We start from the raw sequence: 20,661 nt of genomic DNA on the forward strand, positions 1-20,661 counted from the left end.
ACTTAGGAGAATAAGGAATAGCCTAATGACTCGTTACATTAATGAACTTTTAACAGTTTAACAGTGGTGAGATCGGATGTGGTCCATATTGGTTAACCTTTTTCTTTGCTGATTTTTTCCATTTCGGATTTGGGTATTTTCAAAGTGAGCAGTAATGACCTGTTTGCTGTATTGCTATGATTCCTGTTGTGTTTTGATTTATTAATTTTTTAAGCGATATTTTATGTTAAAAATTGGAAGGCTGATGTCCTTAGCAATCAGCTGCAATAACATTTTCAGATTGGTACAGACTTAAGATGGATGGTTTTTATTGATTTTTGTTTTATTTAAGGCTTCAAAATATTTATGATCCACTGAAGAATAAATAAATTGTGTTCTCTTTCTAAATAATTCAGCGATTTTGGTTGGTAATTATTAAATAAAATGAATGAACCATAAATAATTCCAGGGACAATTGTCTGAGAAAATATTGTATTCTCATTGTTACCTTGGAAAGACCATGTAAAAGGATTAGACGGAACCGTCTGAATATCAATTTGGTACATTTCTCACTTTATTTTACACCTGAATTGATAATTTGTAAATAAATTGGATACAACAGAGTACGGATAACGTATATAAATAGCTTCATTTCAGATAAACTCTTTATAAATTTATTAATAAATTACATTCGATTTTGATTAATTAATATTTTATACTTTTAGCTGTTAATATGTAATCAAATTTCAATAGTTAATCTTAATTTACTAATGATGAATGGCAAGGTGAAATGGTGCAAGAAGGAAAAGAAAAACAACAGAGTTGATTGAGATAATTTCATTGAAACAAAGTCAATTGATTAAACGGACAATTAGGATAAGTAGTAATTGACCAAATTAGTTCTCAATCGGGAACCAATTAATTTGTTTTTCATCAGCAAGGCGAGAAGGCAAAGATTTGAGGTAAAGATGATACAAAAAAAAGGAGGTAGATTTGATGCTATTGAACACAAGGTTGGAGTAGAAAAGCAATAATCAATTTTATAGCTTGTTTTTAGTTGATGGCAATTAATGAATTGATCAGTTAGGTAACTGAGTTAACTGGTTAATTACAATTGCAATTTGTTGACCAGATTGATGGTTACCAGTTTTGACTGAGATGCGAACGATGTTAATACTTCCAATGAAACATTTGTTCAGGAAATCCGTTTAATTATTTGGGAAACCATAAGCCAATAATTCATTCTGATGGTAAACGATCCATAATTGGTAAATAGTGATAACCGGTTAATGGGAAGTATTTTCCTGTGATGTGAGAACCATAATGAACAATTCGAATCCGGCAAACTGGAATGTTACTGGATAATTGTCATTCAACTGGTGAAGTAATTTAGTTTCTGTTTATTTCCAAAAGTAAATGCATAAAACAGTTGTTTGTATGAATCAATCATAATTTGCTTCCAAGAATCTCCTAGGAATAGCCAATTATGATTTCATTTGGCGGTCTTGAGCTACTTCGAGGATTATTTAGCGATCCTAGTGTTGTTCTTGGACTATTATCGCTTGATATTGTGGTAATTGTTCGAGGTGATGATGATTCTCTTGTACTTCGTCGTTGGCTTGATGATGGTACAGTTGCATATAGTCGAGCATCATCAATTGGTGGCGTCAAATTATCATTATCGTTGCTATTAACAAGGCTGTTAGTGATATTACTATTTACAATTAAATTATTATTGGGACTGTTGTTACTGTCAGCGTTTCTAGTGGCATTAGAGCTATTATTTGATGTATTTGCTTGATTAGACAATGAATTATTGAGTGTAGAGGAATCTTGTCGAGACGATTGTTGGGGTGATTGGGATTGTGAATGTGAATGATGATGTCGAGGTGAGACCAGTAAAGGTTGATATTGACTATCAAGGTGAGTCTGTGTATGTCCGCCCCCACCGACGGAGGTTAAAGTGGTTGTCAAAGGATGAGGGTATCTGTGTGGTTGATGGGCATGAGAATGATGTAAATGGTGATGCTGATGGTGACCATTAGGTCCGTGATTTAATGTTGTTTGACTGGTGGGTACACTTATATCCAGTGGATCTAATGTAGTGTCCCGGTGGGCTTCATAGGAAATATCTGATATAGGTGAGACCAAAGGCGCTGTTTCCTTAAGTAAACGAATAGCTCGGCGTTTTTGAACATACAAACGTATGGATAAGACTAGAAAAATGGTCAAAAAGGTTCCCAAAAATGAGACCAGAAAATACAAGACCAGACGTTCTTTGTTTCCTGGAAAAAGAGATAAGAAAAAGAAACAAAAACAAAGACCATTAGAATCACAATTTGACAAATGTTGAATAATAAGCAAGCAAAATTAAAGTTCATTTCTAATATCCTTACAAAAGCCAGTCAAACGACAAGATGATATCATTGTTTACATAGAGATAACATTGCATTCATTACATTCATCATTCCCAATCTTAGATGAAGGATTGATGAACAATGAAAAAAAAGCTGAGTAAATAATAAGAATTTTGTTGATTCTTCTTCTTTTTTTCTTACCTAAGACTTAAAACAAGAGTCAGAAGGTAAAAACTTCCTAATTTTACATTAACCTTCAAATGAAATTCATCTTCATCGCATGTATTGACCAAAGCATAAGAGATTCACAAAACCAACATAAACCATTACAATCAATTCAATTTGCATCTAAAATGCATCAAAAACGATCAAAAATGGTAACCACTAAAACAAATATTCATTTTGAGTCACATTTATATCTGATGTATGATTATTATATTACAAGCTGAGACACGATCATGACTGATCGTAAATTTCTTTTAACCACCTATGCTAACCGTCTTTTCACGGTATTGTCCACCATCCAAATCCACCAAATTTTTGACCACTTTTCGGGATATGTTGGTAATTAATAGTGGATGTGCTAGATGGTTTAAAAGTGGTCAACATGATTAATTAAAAAAAATAAAAATAAAATAATTTTCTCAGAATCTGAGTTCTGAGTGGTAGAGAATCTTATAATTTGTTTGAAAATGTGGCGGAAAAAAGTGGCGGAAAAAGCCACTCTAAAGTGATAGACAAAGTTTTTTTAAAAAGTGATTTTTTTGATTTGGTAAATGTGTTGGATTGAGTGGTGGACAATATGGTGAACAATACGGTGAAAAACCGGTAAAAAAACTGGTGAAAAAAGCCGGTCACCTTTTTACTCTTTACTCAAATGACAAAGTTTTACATAAAATCCTGGTCCAACAATCAACCATCAACCTAAATAACAAAAAAGTTTTTCCCCCTCTCTCAATGTTATTGAATACGGATTCTACATTTTTCCCCCATTCTCTATTTTCATGCATTTCTCAGAGGTCATGAGATTCTGAGGTTAGGTTTTCTATTTTTCGTCGTTGTAGTTGAATCAGGGCTTTCAGACTATGTAATTTTTTTTCTTGGAACCCGCTCCGTTTAGCCACAATCTTGACGCAAAAATTTGATACTTTGACTTTATATATTGTATAGATTATTAAAATGTTTTCAACAAATAATGATCTGTTAAAAATTAAGTTAAAATCAACTAAAGCTTTCGTTATGAAAGGATGAAAAATGTGTTGAGTTGAAAGTGAAAGGCATAAAAAGCGTTGCATAAAAAAGCATAAGCATAACGCGCTTTTTTCAACTCGAAGCAATGAACTGCTAAGTTCATTTCTTGCTTTTCAATTGAACAAAAAGTGAAATGAAAAGCATCTTCATCATGTTGATATTATCTTTTTGTGTGAATGATTTTCAACCAAAAATGTACACAAAAAAATAATAAGCAAAAAGCGATCAAGAGAAAGCTTTTTTTGTTCAATTGTTTACAAACAAATGGTTTACGCCTAAGACAATGATTTTTTTTCCTGTTGACTGTATTTTGTTAGTAAAAAAAGGCTAAATTTTTTTGAGTTTTAACTTGTTTTTTTGTGTTTTTTAACTTTCAAAGTTGAAAGGTGTAACAACAAGTAAACAGCTCAGCAAGAAATGGCCCAAAATTGATAGCTTTTTATTGACACTTTGACAGGTTTTGACTCTGGTAAGGGTTGAAGTTGCTTTCAATTTTTCAGGTCTTTTCTGGTTTTCAGCTGAATGGTGTACAAAAGCATCAACTATTAATAGTATTATTATAATTATTATGAATTATTAAGAGGATTGAGAAGCAGTAACATCATGATATTATACTATTTTGACAGTAAATGCTCTGTTATCTTTCATTATTTGAATGGCAAAGAAGGAAGAGGATGAAGAGGCGGTAAAGTTGATCATCAACAAGAGATGATACAACGGATGATGAGGATAAAGAAAGATGGATAAAAATCTTCTCTTTTTTCTCCTTCTTTCATCTACTCCAATTAGTCGCTTTTGCTTTCCACTTTTCCTTATATTCCTAGTCCTAATTTGAGGTTTACTTTCAATGATTCTAATAATCATGATAATAAAAAAATATCATAATCATTATCATTACGATGATTGCAATAATAATGATAAGATGGGTTAGATGATGATTGACTGACGTTGATTGGAGGTAACCATTCAAGATATACTTTTCAAGAGGTTTCTAGGGTTTATGCTTGATTCTGGTTTTTCATTTTACAACCAATAGGTCATGTAAAACTGTAATCAACATGGAAAAAGGGGAAAAATGTGAAAATCTTTCAATGATCATTTTTCCAGTCTTTGACATGTTCAATCAGTTAACCAGTTTTTTTATGAAAAAAACCTTCAAACATGAACTTGCATGTAGATACTGAGAACCTATTGATTAGTGATTAGTGAAGGTACAATTAGTAATCTGCTAATTGTGATCATCAATTTAAATCGTCAAATATTATTTGGTTAGCAAACATGAACCAGATAACTGGATATGAAACACCTAAATTGGCCGAATCAATATTTTGATTGACATTCTATTCCAATAGACAGTGATAATCAATCGTTAATCAGATGATGATTGATGCATTATGTAAGTTTTCATAATCAGGAACAAAGAAAAGTAAATAAAGGGGAAAACAATCAACAGGTTATCACATCTTGAGTAACAATATTATAGTTATTAGAATCTGGTTTCAACCAAATATTGGGTTAAATCAAAGATTAAAATTCTTGAAGACTTGACGCTTGACCGGAAAAACTTGCGCTAAATCATGAGTTATTTTGCATTATTATAGTGATAAAGAGTTGGTAACATCTAAACACTGTATTGCTAACAATAATGATTAGCAAAGTTGATTTGATTCTTATATCACTTTTATTGTATTATTGAAGGCTTACTGTCTTTGAGTCAGCTTTGATTTTCATCATCGGATTGTTTTGCATTTTTATTTTAAATCGTAATTAAACGTCATACATACAGCATTCACACCTTTACCTCAGAAAATAATTGACATTATTAACATGAGAGATTGGGTAAAGGTGCAAAAATGAATGTCTAGACGAGAAAGGAAATAATTATGAAAAACATTTTTGTAACATTTTGACAAATTCAGCGTTAGAGTCAACATTGGTGGCAAACAATTATCTTGTGATGCTGATATGAGATGAAATGACTGAAACTTGAAGGTTATCATGGAGAAGATAAAAGCTGAAAAAGACTTTTACTTTTCTTCAAAAAAAGGTAAGGAAAAAGATTCAAGGGAAAAGCCATTATAACAAAGAGATAAATCTTTTGACTAAACTACTTCCATGAACCTAAATACTTGTGTTCATCATCCTCTGGTCACTTCATTTTTCATCATCATCAACCTCCACCTCTTCATACTCTGTTATCTGAAATTATCTTGATCAGAATTTTCATCTCAACAGCGAAAAAAAGCCAAATTTTCCAAGCACCCAAAAAGCTCATCCCACAAGGAGTTAAATCAAATGATAAATGGTTCACAATTTATTTCTTGATGGCAATAAATAAAGCTTAATTGTGAACGAAACAAGATTGAACAAATCATTAAAAAAAATTGAAAGTTTATAAATCTCAGTTTGAATTTTTCGTTTCATCAACAACAATTAATAGATTAACACAGTTGTTTAGCCACCCAGTTGAATCACAATTGTTGGGTTAAAACAAGAAAATATTAATCAGGTTCAGTTTCTCGTAGGCTTAATTGTTAACTAAATTAACCAACAATTGCAACTGATTATCATTTGTAAATATCCTTCTTGTGTAGGCTTTAAATGCTTGGTAAGCTTTACATTTTAAAGTCATGGAAAGGTTAATAAGATTGATTTCAGTTGAACCAGGAACTGAAAAGTTTACAAATGATAATATTAGACAAAGTTGTAAATCTTATTTTTGGCTTCAAATCTTTACAATTGTAAAACACAATTCAAGTTTATGCCAAATGATTAAAATAAATCCAAATGAATATCAACAGTTAATTGTGAACATTAAGACTTAATTCAAAAGGATAAAATGAAAACGTGAAAACATTATCATGAGAAAAGCTGTCACAATTAACTTGATATTTAGATTACATTGTAACAATTTGTATTCAATGTGATAAACATTTTAATAGGAAAATACTGAAACAATTGTAAAACCATTTTGTCCAAAAAATCAATCAAAAATCTCATCAATTTAACTTAATGTTTGATTAATTGCTAAGATAATGCAAATAATAAATTAGTTGTTAATGTAAAAACAACAATTAGTTGATATCAATCAAGTTGAAACTCATGTTAACAACAATCATTAACAGCTCATCTTAAGGTATTAATTTTTGATGCTTTTTTCATCATTTTATTACATTTTTCAACTTCTTCCCAATCAACCTTATCCAATGTTGAATCATCTTAATCATTGCCCTTTTTGGCTTTACAATTTATATGATTACATACATTAACTGAGCAAGTTTCCGTCATCATCACCATCATCAACATGATCATTATCATGATCAACAACACATCATTTAGATTCAATTTTCAATGAAACCTCCAAAATTACATTGAAAATTGTTACAAACATTTCAAAAGCTAACCAATTTAGATTCAATGATAAATCGAGTTTAAAAGTGATTCCAATTTATAATTATAATCAAATGTAATAAAAAAGGTTGAATAAAGAAACAAAAATCAATACTTGAAACTTCAAATGTTAGATTCAATGATAAGTTGAATATGATTTTTTGACTTGAAAATTATGAAATTACCAATTCCAGAGTCAATTTTGCTTCTACAGTTTGATAACATTTGATTATGGAATTGAGCTCAATCAAGATCAAGATTTCTTCTTCATGTAAAGCTCTATCATGATGAACAAAAAAAACTAACAAAATGATGGAAAATCTTCTTTGATGAATTTCGTTTGATATCAAGAGACTGTTTAACAAGATGAAACATTTAAACACTGTGCTAATGCTATTAGTTTATCATTATAATTATATTATGCGTAACTTTGACACGCATATTTTAACCACGAAACTTTCGTTTGAGTTGCGTTTCAACAGAATTAACAAATTGACTGATTTTCATGATAATTTTCTCATTAACTAAAGTAACGCGAAACCGGTTAAGCCCAATTTTCTTGTTTGCTTTGCCTGTGAATACTTTGTGTGTGTTTTAAGGCTACAAGAGTTTTAATAGTTTTTGTTTTAAGATGAAAAAAAGGTGAATTTTGAGATAAAAGTTTGTTACATTGGGTTTACCACAGAGCATGAAAAGATGCAAAATGAATGAATAAAGGTGGGTAAGGTGCACCTTTTCAGCTCCTTGAATCATTCAGGTAACTCACATTTATATTGTTGAGTAATTAAAATTATTACAATCATTAAGGTTGAATTTTGGACAAAGATTTTTGCCCAAAATGTTCATTTAGCATTTAAATAGCAATAGTTTTTGTAATTTATTTGAATCAAGTTTGAGCTGTTGATTTATATTGTAATTTGAGCAAAATTTAATGTTTGTTTGTCTACTTTTTGACACTTCAAATTGATTTACAATTTTTTAATTAACATTGAAAAATTGTTCATAAATATTTAGCTTCAATTATTAGCTTAATGCAGGTAAAACTTATTAATTTTGTTGTCAACCGCACATCAAGTTAATCAGTTAATTACATAGCAAATGGTATAATTTAAATCACAAAGTATAATCAGTTTGTTCAATTTGATCCTCTCAAGAATCGACTGAATTTCCTTGTTAATTGGAACTACTTTTTTCTTTGAATTTATATTTTCTGTAATTTCAAACTTCTGCAAAAGTCTGTAAGTTTCAGTTCATAAGTCAAGTTTCATTATTCAAAGACAATCTGAAGCTTGAATCACTGTAAAGCCCTAATCCAAGTTGAAACACGGAATTCAACATAAAAAACTAAGAATCAATCGATGAAAAAAGGTAAAAGCAAAGATTGAAAAAAGTGAAAACTGGTTGGACATTGATTGTCAGATAACCTTGGATAATCAACAAGAATTGAAAAATTCAGTGTCAGCGTGCAGCTCTCAGTGCTACATCAATGAATCACATTCTTTGAAATGTATTTTCAACATTAGAGTAAACATGAAATACGAATGTGAAATATACCAGAAAGTTTATCTCCATAGTACAGTTTTTTTTCCAACATGAAACTGGAATAAAAGTTCATGGTTGAACATTAAAGAACCAATTTACATGATCAAGAATAGCCGTTTACAAGGTTAATCAATATGACCATTGTAAAGCAAAGATTACCAACGAAACATGATAAACTAGATAATTAAACGAGAGACGCATAAAAATTCAAGTGAATTATTGGAATTATTGCCTTTTCCAGTTAAATAATAGTTTCCAGTAAATTGCTCATTGCTTATTCATCAATCGCCAAATTACACCTTGAAAATTGGCTGACCATAAAAAAAGATCATAAGTTCATCTGTAAGACATGATTAAACATGAGTAGTCAATTTTTAGGTAAAAATTGAACCCAAAGATTATGTTAAACAGCCTTTTATTTCTAGCAATTCAACAGGTAATAAAAGGAGTAACCTTGTCCTTTGACTTGTAAGTCAAGGTTCAATGGCCAGCAACCCTGTAACTTGAACAATTTGGCCACAGCCTTTGGATAACAACTAACATGTTCAGTGAATTGGTTAATAAATCTCAACCCACGGACAAATAGAGTAACATTATATCCACTCTTAAACAATGTACTAAATGATGTTAAGAGCTGAGAAGATCTGGTTATCCGTTAAGCACGATTAAAGGCATTACCTATGTTGATGTACCTTTTTTCATATCATTTTCAATGGTTGACCAAAAAATGTAATAACCATAACTATTGTGCTTTTGTTGTTGTTTGCTTAGGTAATCTTTTTAATTATCAAATGTTCATTAGTATTCACCATTTGCAAACTCATGTTTAATCAATCAATGAACCCAATTTGTTTAATTTTCTTTATGCAAGGCAAGTTTATCCAGTTTGCCTTTAGCATTGTGTTAATTGAATTTTACAAATAATCACAATTGAGTTGCTTGCAAACCTTTTAATGGTTTCAAGTTTTCATTTAAAAATTTTCAACCGAGAGTTGCGATTAAGTTGAAAATGATTCAGATTCATGATTTACTTTTAATCATGAAGTCAATTGTAAAAAAGTAATTTGTATCAAAACGAGATTCGGGAAAAAATCAAGTTAAATTGAGACAAATTGAAAAGTTTGGTAAACTTGAAACGTTGGATTGATTGAACAATGAAAATAAAGTTTTAACATTTTGCTTCAATTAATTTTCTGGTTACAATTGAAACTTTGGAAAACCAGATTATTCTCAAGACTGAATACGATCCAATTGAACATCCCAAGTAATTTGAATAATTGTGAAAGTACTTATTAAAAAAGGATTTGGAGGAAGGGCAAACAGACCCTTGAGCATCCTTACATCATCTGAAAGTGAGAGGCGAAACCTTCATTATTCAATTTTCCTGTGAAAAGCTACTAGACTCAATTGTTGTCAACATGGAGATGCAAATGAGAACAGAATAATTAGACTCAAGCATAAAAAACAATTCCATGAATCCATGTAAATAACTGTTGGCAGCAAACAGATGTAATGACAAGTAAATGTATGGCAACAAACTGAACCAATGAACTTTCAAACAGACTTGAAAAAAGGTCAACAAGTCTATGAAGTTTCAAGTGATTGATGTGAAATTAACGATGCCAACAGAGGAAAGGTTTGACAAGGAAAGTTTGAACAGATTGAAAAGGTTGATTCAAGAAATGGATGAATAAAGTTGTTGAATGGTTTTTCAATGAATTTTCATGAAACTGATTGAACCATTTTTGTTGCAATTTTTCAACAATTTTTCTTTATCCTTTTTCCTTTCAAAAACATTGATGATTATCACTTTCTTAACCCATTTTTCATGTCAACTCCTACAATGAATAAAGATTCAAATTGTTTCAAATCATGATACAACCGCCTACATTGATAAGCTATCATATTTTCACATTATCAATGTAATCGTTATCATGAAAGGCAATCTTTATGCTTCATGAAAACCTTTCAAGTTTGAAATTTTTGTAAAATCTCGCAATTTTCAACATTCAATTTAATGCATTTCAATCCTTTTCATGATACTCTTGATATCTGATTTCAAGAAGGATTCCAATGAAACATTTCAAATGAAAGACAAAATTAAGTTATAACTTTTTTGTTGAAATGAGATGAAATTACACAATTAAAAGCTTTACTAACATAATTAATGAGTTAATTAAACTATTTTTGACACACAATTAGAGTTGACAATTAATTAAACTCCAGCTAATTGTTCAACTTAATTAAGCACTAATTAAACAGCTTTGATTGTGAAACTTTTCATGTTAATTTACCAATTTGGTTGTTTAATGGCAATTTGAAATGATTTGTTGAACAGAAAATCTTTGGCTAATAATGAAATGAATTATTGAAGTTATCGAGTTTCAATGTTCTGGTTGGATCAATTGAACAATTGAAATGATTATCAGTTTTAATCATTAATCAAGTTTAAAATTATTAAAGATCCGGTTAAAGTTGAACTCATCATTACGATCAATACTCTTTTGTTGATCTTTTTATTGTTTCATCAAATGTTCAGGCTCAATGATTTTGCGATAATTAACGAAAAGTAATTTACTCATGTTAATTAATCATAAATTTAACATAATAACAATCATATTAAAGGTTAATCTTAATGGTTCATCAGATGAAATTCAAGACTCAACAAGTGGAAATGAAATAATACAATGAACAATGGAAATTGGTTAAAATAGAAAGTCTTAAAAAGATTAATACAAATGAGTATTGATTATCAGGTCTTTTCTGGTCATCATTTTAACCATTCAAACAGTTTTTAAAAATAGTTCAATAGTTGAACAAAGTTCCGAAACACTTAAAAGGATTGTCTTTCGGCAATTGGTTCAGTTTGTTGAATCTTCATTTTTAGGGTTGTTCATTTCATTATTTGATACTTTTTCTCACGGAAAAAAAGCTGTTATTAAATGGTTAATAGCGTTGTAACAAGACAAGTTTTACATCATTTACGTATTCAGAACTGATATCAATTGGCATTACCATATTACCAGATTTTCACTGTAAAAATATCTCAATTTCAAGATATTTTACAAGATAATGTTGAAGTTAAGAGACGAGTAAATATGCCTAAAAATGTTGTCTTTTGCAGATAAATGTGCTAAAAAATGGAGGAAAACAGGAAATTAACAAAACAATTGAAAATCTGTTGAACAACAAGTCTTGTTGTAAAGTCAAGTTTATATCTTGGGAAAATATCAACACAGAGAAATGGAGTGAAAAAGTTTACATGAAATGGTTGACTTTAAATAACAGAGTAGAGACTCTGATAATCGTCTTCGTTGTCTTTGTAATGCTTTAGGCTAAAAGGAAATATATTATATGATTCAATCTTCATTTACCTTTTTACATCTTGTGTGTTCTGATTTGTTTTCAATCCAAAGCAACACCACAAACAAGGTAAAAAAAGGTTTCCCTTACGATTAGATAAAACAAAGTCTAAATGACATTCAATCTTGTGATGACTTTAAATTCAAGTTGACAAGAGTGCAACAGGTTAGGTGAAACATGGACAAGATAAGGTCAAGACACCTTTAAAAGCTTTTAAAGGCAACTTTATCATTGTCATTCGTCCAGCTCGATATTAATAGTCAGATAATGAGTTTAGGGAAGGAAAGAAAAAGATGATTTTTTTGGTTCAACAAAAGTCAGATAAAGGATAATTTATTGTGTAAAAAGGTGTAAAACATTTCAATGATTCTGTCTGTTTGTATCAAATTGTAGGATTTATCATTTAATTGAAAGAAAAAAATTGTTAATTCGCTTTTTATTTGCGCTTAAAATATTATTTGCTCATCGTGTTTACACCCAACTTCAAGGTAAAGGTATATGAGATCACTATTTAAGATCATCATAGTCATCATCCTTAATGTAGGTTATCAACAGGCTGTTTATCAACGCCCCGTCATAACCATTTGCACAGATTTTACCGCAAAAGTATTATTCATTTATTACAATTTGTATTATTTAAATGCATCCATCAAATGGTTAAGGTAATTAACCATGTTTCTTATGCTTTCTGTGAGCAAATAGTGAAAGTTATATTCAACTTGAATAGCATTTAAATCTACTCAAGTGTAAAGTGTGAGAGTTAACATGAAGACGTTTTCATGTTTTTTGTGTGTTTTGTGTGCAAGAATTTGGTTGATTTTTTTACTCAAAATAATGAATTAGCGTTAGTTTGTTTTAACAAACAAATTACCGCATTTGAGCGCAAGGTTGAATGGAATGCGCTTTCATAGACTTGGAAAGATTCTCTAAGATTCGGCTCAAAATCTTGATTGACTGTGAAATATTGGATTTTGCATTGTAATTAAAACTATTGTATTAGCTAAAAATGTGATAACCTTGATTAGTAGAGTTGATTTGATCCCAAGAATCATGTCAATTTCACATCGTATTCAGTGATTGACTGACTTGAGTTTGACTGTCATCATCGGGTTGCTTTATTATTTTGATAAAAGTTAACCTTTTAACCAAGAAGATGTTGATCTTTTTGAAGATTTGGTTTTATTTTATGATTTGGATATTGTTTTTCATGATATTGGATGATACTTGATGCTCGAGTCAAGCTCCGAATTTCAAGATCAATAATAATGATTGAATCATTTTGTTATTTAACATTATCGATATATGTTACATACTCTGGATTCATTTAGAGGTAACCCAATTTCAACTGATATCTTATATTCTGGTTAAGTAGCAAATTTCATTTAAAGTTGAAAAATGTAAACCATTTTGTTTGTAATTCAATAAGCTTAAAGTTTCTTTGCCTTTCATCTTAACATGAGCAAACTTGTATAATAAGATAATCAAGTTTATAATGATTGAATGTTTGAAATGCAATTAGATTGACAGTTTATGCAAATTTATTGAAGTTTTGCGTCTAAACCTAAACAAAAGCTAAACTGTAAGCAAACGTTTCTCCACTTTTAATGACCTCACATATTGTACAATACAGTAAGTTAAAGTCATTTTCATCTGTGATGTTCAAGGAGGAAGAATGACGAGAAGAAGAGTAAAGATGAGCAAAAGATGAGAATGATAAGGAAAAAAGTAAAAGGCTGTTTGGAGGTTTGCCATCTTTGTCCAAAAACTTAGCCCATAACATTACATTTCAAGCGTTTTGCCCTCATAAACTCAGCGTGATTTTTTTTCCTGTTTTGCGGTTATTAAACTAAAAATCTTTAACCCAGCAAAATTTGACTGTTAACTTTGAAAGGAAAAACGATAAATGAAGTAAAAAGCTGAATAGGGTTCAAATGATGATAGGGTCACTCTATCAAAGGTCAGCTTGATCCATTGAAAGATGACAAAGAGCATAAAAGGTGACTTTCAATAGCAAGATAATCAAAATTATCATCAATGAGGTATAAACGGTTCCCAATCGAATCAAAAATCAATTGAAACCCGATCCCAAAGATTTGGTAAACTAAGAAACAGAAAAGGGTCCAAAAAATGGCGGAAAAGGTCAGTTTGCCGCAAAAACTAAATAAGTCAATGTTTATCCAGTTGCACACATACAATAAATTAAATGAAATTCCCAATGAAAAGAGTCAGAAATCAGTTGAAATCTCAGTCTCTGGAAAAGCATTTGTCAATAAACAATCTCGTTATAAGCAACACACGAGAGAAACGCTAAGGTCATTAAATATGTACATATAAATAGAGGATAAAACCTGAAAATTTGTAAAGACATTTATTGTAACTTAAACTGGTCGACTGGCTCGTGGTAAGGCGCGTGTTAAATAGAGGCTGTTGTAGGTCAAAATGACCTCAAAAGTAAATATCATTACCTTTGTTGACCAGCTTTCGCTATTTCAGTTTAATCTAAAAAATCTGGTAAACAATACAAATGTTGGTAGCACAAGTTTGCCATTTACATAAGTTTAACCAGATTTTTTTAGCTCTAGTTTTGTATGGATTTTCAATTGACTTTAAATATTGATTCAAACCATTGGTTCAGTTTTCATGGTCAGATGGCTGCAAGATGGAACAATGGTGAAACATTGAAAAGTGTGAAATTGAAATCAACATTCAATGGTGTTATCGGTGACAGCTTTTGTTAACTGGGAAGTGTTTCTCAACATCCAGCCTAAAGCTTTGAAACCTGTGGAGATGGTTTAATCTGAAGCTACCTGATAACCTGTAGTCAATTTACCTCGCCTTGTTTCACTTTTATCATTATCTTTATTCATCATCATCTTTCATCATCATTTCAATCATTCGACTCATTTTTGTTGTTTTTACTTTCATTTTGCTTCTCAATGTAGTCTAATCTTTAATCATCTTCAACTTGATTTGTACCTTGTTGTAGCCTGACGATTGAAATTGCAAGTTAAAACATTTAATCATTTTAATTATGTTTGAAAGAGTTAAAGATTGCTAATTGTGTTTAACTTGTTGGAAGTTGATGAAAACAAATAAAATAATGAACACTTAATAACTAAATTATCGCTATTAACATTTCAACTGGTAAAACGATGAAAACTTGTTGAAAGATAAATTTACAATGATTTACTTAATTAAATGATAATTGCTCGTTCAATTGTGAGATGATAATGATGAAGAATCGTCTTGTCATTTTCAATGGTCAATCCTTTTTAATTGTCATTTTAAAGTTGATCCATATGACTTTAATTACATGGAAACAAATCAAAACCAAGTTTCTCGCTGAATTAAAAGTCGATTAGCTGAAGTCAATTCAGGTTGGTCAATATAGCAAAATATCCCAAACCCAAGGGCAGGAAAATGGTGCAAAAATGTTTCAATGAACAAAGAAAGTTAATTCAGCAAGAATTGAGTTTATCCATAAAACAAGGAGCGTCATGATTTACCTCAAATTCACTAACAAAGAGATGAAAAAATTAGTTGATTGTATCATATTGACTTCAATTGAAGACTCATTTTGAGACTTAATATTTTCATCCTTTATATTGCAAATGAAGTACATTGTATTTTCACAATGGATTTGTGAATATTGATTTGTGAGCGAATTAGATTTGCAAGATTAACTCGATTGAATGTTGGACGAATTTTTGTGCTTTGTGACAATTTAATAACTTGAAAATGATTAAACATTAATTTAGTTTAATCGAGTAAAAGATGGCTTTGCTTTTACCGAAAAGACATTTTCAAGTAAACATCATTTTTGACTCTCTGTAACTTTAATCATTTTGACAGACAATTCTGAGGGAAATGATGCTTACCAATGCGTTTTCCTGCTTTAAATCATCTTGGACGTCTTTTTTTGTCCTAATTTAGTCCTAATGTTCAACTAGACAAAAGGTCTAACAAGATGAACGCTCAATTGAAAACGGAAGTTTAAGCACAAAAAAAAAACATTGAATCAAGATTGACAGACAGTGAATGTGTGAGAGACATTTATTGGTATTATTTCAATTTCACTGATGTTTTCAATCAAATGGTGAAGAGGAAATGTACTTTTCACTTGCTGAGGAGAAGGTTTTAAGGGTCACATTTTTGGCTCTTCGGGTGACCCATTGATTAATGAAATATCAAGAATACTTGAAAACGTTTATCTCTGGATTTACCCAAAAATTTTAACCCAATCATGGTTGACCTTTTGAAAGGTCTTAGACTTGAATGTGCTGGGCGTTTGATCATCACTTATCTTCAATTGAGGCAAACATAATTTACAACGGTAAGTTGATTGTCACGATAATGATTAGTCAAAATTAATGGTTCAACTTGAGCTTATCAACTTGGATCAAAATTATTAGATTAGTGAAAGGCATTTTTCAATCTTTGGGTTAACTTGAAGCTAACAATTATGATTGGAAACACGCGTTTCCTTTATTAACCCAATCACTGATTAAAGATGCCAATTTGATTAATCAGTTAAATGAGGAAAAAATTTATCTCTTTACTTTAATCAAGTCTAGACAGGTGAATTACAAATAATTTAAATACAAGGTGATGACAAGGTTAATTTGGTGTAACTTACATTCATCAAGTGAAAGATTATTTGGGACAAATTATCACAAATCCAATTGGGAATCAACAATCTTTAGATATCAAGAGTTAACCCGATTTGAATGGGTAAACAGATTAAACATGTTTCCGGACTGATAAATTAATTTCCCACATGTTTCATCAGTAAATCAATTCATTTAATTCAAACTGAATAAACTATAAAAATGTTAAGACAAATTAATACCCAAAATAATTGCCTTTCAACAAGAGTACCAGAAAAAGTCAAGTCAAATACATTTATCCTTACAATCAACTCTGAAGAGTTGAATATAATTAAGATTGCATTCCGAGTTTATTAATTTATTAAAATGATAATCTTCTTGATCGGTTTCTCAGTTAAGCTTTTTACCATTTAAATGATCATTTAAATTCAAACCTCCCAGGTGAATGTAAAAATGACTGTGAAACAATTTACAAATTATTTTGAAAAAAAAGATCATTGAAAATGCAGTTAAACAATGATCTTAAAGGATCAACCTTTTGGTAGTGAAAGAAAGATATAAAACCTAAAAATGATGCATTAACCAGTTTTAGGATAATGATATTTAATCAAAAATAAATACAATATGTAAGACTTGAATCACGATTAAAGTGATTGATTGGATATATTGTTTCATGTTAATCATAACCATCTGAACATGAAAGGTTAATCATAATCGATTAACAATGTTTCAAAGCAAAGTAAAGTTTACCTTTTTTTTTGGTTTAGACGTTAAAAGCAAACAACTTTTTCGCCAAGGAAAAAGGTATTAAAATGATTAACAATTTAGTCTACAAAAGAGCATAAGGTTTCACACAGCACCAGGTAACAATTAAACAGTCTTAAAGGTAATTTATCAATCACAAAATCCATCGACACGTTTGAAAGTTTTGACACGCGTTTATGCACGTATTACAATGGGTAAAAAGTGCGCTGAGAAAAGCAAAGGAAAAATTGTTTTTAGATGAAATCTATTGATTCGCTTGGGTTATGTTGAAAAAAGTCATCAAGATGATGCCGATGATTATAATGATTAGGTTGATGATGATGATAATAATGAGACTAGCCTAATGTTTTTTACCTGAAAATTGGCCTCAAGGGCCTTTGCGTCCTCACAGACTTTCAATGTGTTTACTGATTATCATTAGTTTTTAGTTGTTTTGCTGTTCAATTTTCGTCTATTTTTTTCTCGCTTCATGATTGCTACTTTGTATTTCATATTTCAAATTATAATATGTTTAAATTGGTTAATTATGATTTGGGTACAAATTTGATTAATGATAATTCAATATTATTCTTATTGATTGTTTGATGTCTCAATTAGAGGAGGAATCATTTTGGTTGGTGAGGTTAACTGTTATGATAATTTTGTTTTTTTTCACTGAAATGGGCAAATCAACTTGAATGGGATAAATTGTTACAATCAAAAATGATGGCTACAAGTTGATTGTTTATTATTATTACTGTTGCTCTTTTTTTCATTGCTACTCTAATAGTCTGTAGATGAGTTTGTCAAGGGAAATGTTTCATTATATTGAGTTGTAATTTACATTGACTTTAGTAAATTGAGTTTAGTAATAGACTAAATTATCACAATTGAAGGCAAGGTTTTCAATTTGATTGTTAAATTGCTGAATAAACAACAATTAAAATTGGAGCAATTGTTGCATTAATTGGTTAATGAAGACTGTTAATTGATTTCAAGAGTAATCAAAATGATTGAAACTAACTAAAGGGTGTAACAAGTTATAGCTTGCAAATGAAGGAGGTAACAAGAAAATTTAACTAGCCGTTATCTTTAAATTTGATGATATCGATGAAGATGCTAAGATGATAGTTCATGTCTATGGTCAAATTTAAAGATAACGTAGATTAAATTTTCTTGTTACCTCCTTCATTTGCAAGCTATAACTTGTTACACCCTTTACTTGATGGTGACTTTGAATGTGAAAATTGTCAAAGTCAAGTTTGATATAAAAGGTTTTACTTTTAAAGATTTCAATTGTTGATTGTGATAATTTTGTTGTTTGGTGATGATGGGTTAATGAAGATATTTAATGATAACTCACCTTTGATGAAGACATAAGCAGATATCCAATCGGCAAGAAATCCAATTGTCCTGGCATGGAGAGGTTGACTGCAATTACAACGAAATGTAATTGCGATTGCCGGTGAATTGGATATGTTCATAGTTTTCAGGGGATTGATGGATTGAGATGGATTGATATGATTATCAAAACTGTGAAATGGGGAAAAGGTAAAACTGAGAGTGAAATTACATTTATAAAATGGCGGTTAAATGGCATTAAATTATGATGAGAAATGATGTTTTGTTGTCAATTTGAGCTTCACTTGGCTTCCAGTTGGCTATTTTTTTGGTCAAAAGCGGCTGTTGATTTTGTTGTATTCATAATATTTAGATCACCTCAAGAGATTCACGTTTTTGTTCATATATTATGTACAATTTAAACAAATAGACAAAACAATTTAACTTGGTTTGAACCGTGTTTTGTTTCATTGAGTTCAATTGGCAAAAATTGTTGATTGTTACTTAGGTTTTTGGTGTTACTCTTGGGTGTTAACTGTGGTTCCTTTGGTGGTGATTACAGTTGATCTTTGTTGTTATCATTACGCGATTATCCTTGAACGGAAAACTTAATGAAATCATTAAGTATTGTTGTTGTTGTTGATGGTATTTACTATTAATTAGATAGAGCCTTTTTTGTTATCTCAAGAATGAAACAAAAGTATTGATTGTGGACTTTTTAAGGTAATGGTGAGATTAACACTGCTCAAAGGCTTTCATGTTAACGGTGGTAAACAAAAGTAAACATTTCAATTTGTGTTTTCACAGTAAATAAAAGTGAGATCCCAAAATGAAACCAATTAAGGTAAAATAATAAATCAAACAAAGTGTTGGATGGAAGAGAGAAAAGGTTGAACTGTATGATTTTTGGTGTTGATTTAACAAAAGATGACAGAATAAACTGTTACACAAAAGGCAAACTTATTTGTTTGTAGATGAAATGTTGATAAAAATGTAGGTAAAAAGGGTGGCTGGTGATGATAGCAAGATGGAGTGATGAAAAGGTAAATAAATAAACAAGAGCAATAACAGGAGTAACGGCAACAAAATACGCTTGATGATTGGCAGTGAAATCACAATGAATGTATTAAAAGAGCCAGAAATGCTTAAAGCATGAGAGAAAATTGAATTGAGATGAGAATAATGAGGATGTTAAGGATGATGGAGAGATGTAGATGAGATGAACACAGAGAATCACGAATTTGAATGAAGACGAACAGTGAAAATTGGAGGAAACTGAAAAGTAGACAATATAAAGTGATCAACAAAAGAAGACACAATTGATTGGTGAATCTTTGACTGACATGATTGTTGGCCAATAAGTAGTGAGTTATTCTTGCTTGTTGACTGAATTTACCCTTTAACTATGGTTAATCAATGGGCAAATCAATTTCAAAGTGAAAAAAGAAAGACAGAAGTGATGAGAAAGAAGAAGATGAAAGACGAGAAAAGTAAACGAAAATAAAAGTTGTTTAGTGTTTGCTGAAATTTTTCACGTCCCGCCTTTTTAGTCAAATTTTAATACCATCTAGCGGTCTAAAAAATAATGTTATGAGAGGATTTGCAATTAATGATTCTTCATTGCTTATTTGTTTTTTCTTCATGTTGATTGATTAATTATATAAATGTAATTTCATCTGTATTCGTTTCGATTGGAATCACTTAATTGATTATTAGCCTGATAAACGACTAGAGTTAAGTTAAGAGTCAACTTGTGAATATCATTCCTTGATTTTATTCTTCCTGGTTTTGATCTTATTTCCTCTTTTTTGACAATAATTTTATTATGTTTGACTTTATGTTTTAATTTATTAATTTACTATGTACGGTGATTACTTTATATTGTCAACTATTACATTGATTTTTATGATTAACACATTATTTAGACCCAAATGAAACTTGTTTGTAAAAGTTGAAACTAAAAAGATACATTAACCGCTTGTATAATCATAATCTATAATCGTCGCTATAATCACATCAGCTGCCTTGTAAATCAATCAACAACTCTATAAATAACCTGGATTTTAATTGTGCCTGATTATCAACAA

General features: G+C 30.3%; 1 protein-coding gene across 2 annotated transcripts; it reads right to left on the reverse strand.

The window, feature by feature from the left end:
• Positions 1-603: 603 nt before the first annotated feature.
• On the reverse strand, positions 604-20,061 carry LOC107367250 (uncharacterized). 2 transcript variants are annotated; one of them, XM_015934937.3, is made up of 2 exons: positions 18,597-20,061; positions 604-2,264 (listed from the first exon to the last, which is right to left on the reverse strand). In XM_015934937.3, the coding sequence occupies exons 1-2, from the start codon at positions 18,715-18,717 to the stop codon at positions 1,450-1,452; spliced, it is 936 nt and encodes a 311-aa protein (XP_015790423.1). In that variant the 5' UTR covers positions 18,718-20,061; the 3' UTR covers positions 604-1,449. The 2 variants fall into 2 exon arrangements, 1 of the variants encoding a protein (XP_015790423.1); XR_001569850.3 differs by lacking the exon at positions 18,597-20,061 and adding an exon at positions 2,538-2,771 and having other exon boundaries at positions 2,125-2,264.
• Between the last annotated feature and the right edge of the window lie 600 nt (positions 20,062-20,661).

The sequence above is a fragment of the Tetranychus urticae genome, chromosome 1 (genome assembly GCF_039701765.1).
Source record: "Tetranychus urticae isolate SD_2017Ah chromosome 1, NJAU_TeUrti_SD_1.0, whole genome shotgun sequence".
Classification (NCBI taxonomy): Eukaryota; Metazoa; Arthropoda; class Arachnida; order Trombidiformes; family Tetranychidae; genus Tetranychus; species Tetranychus urticae.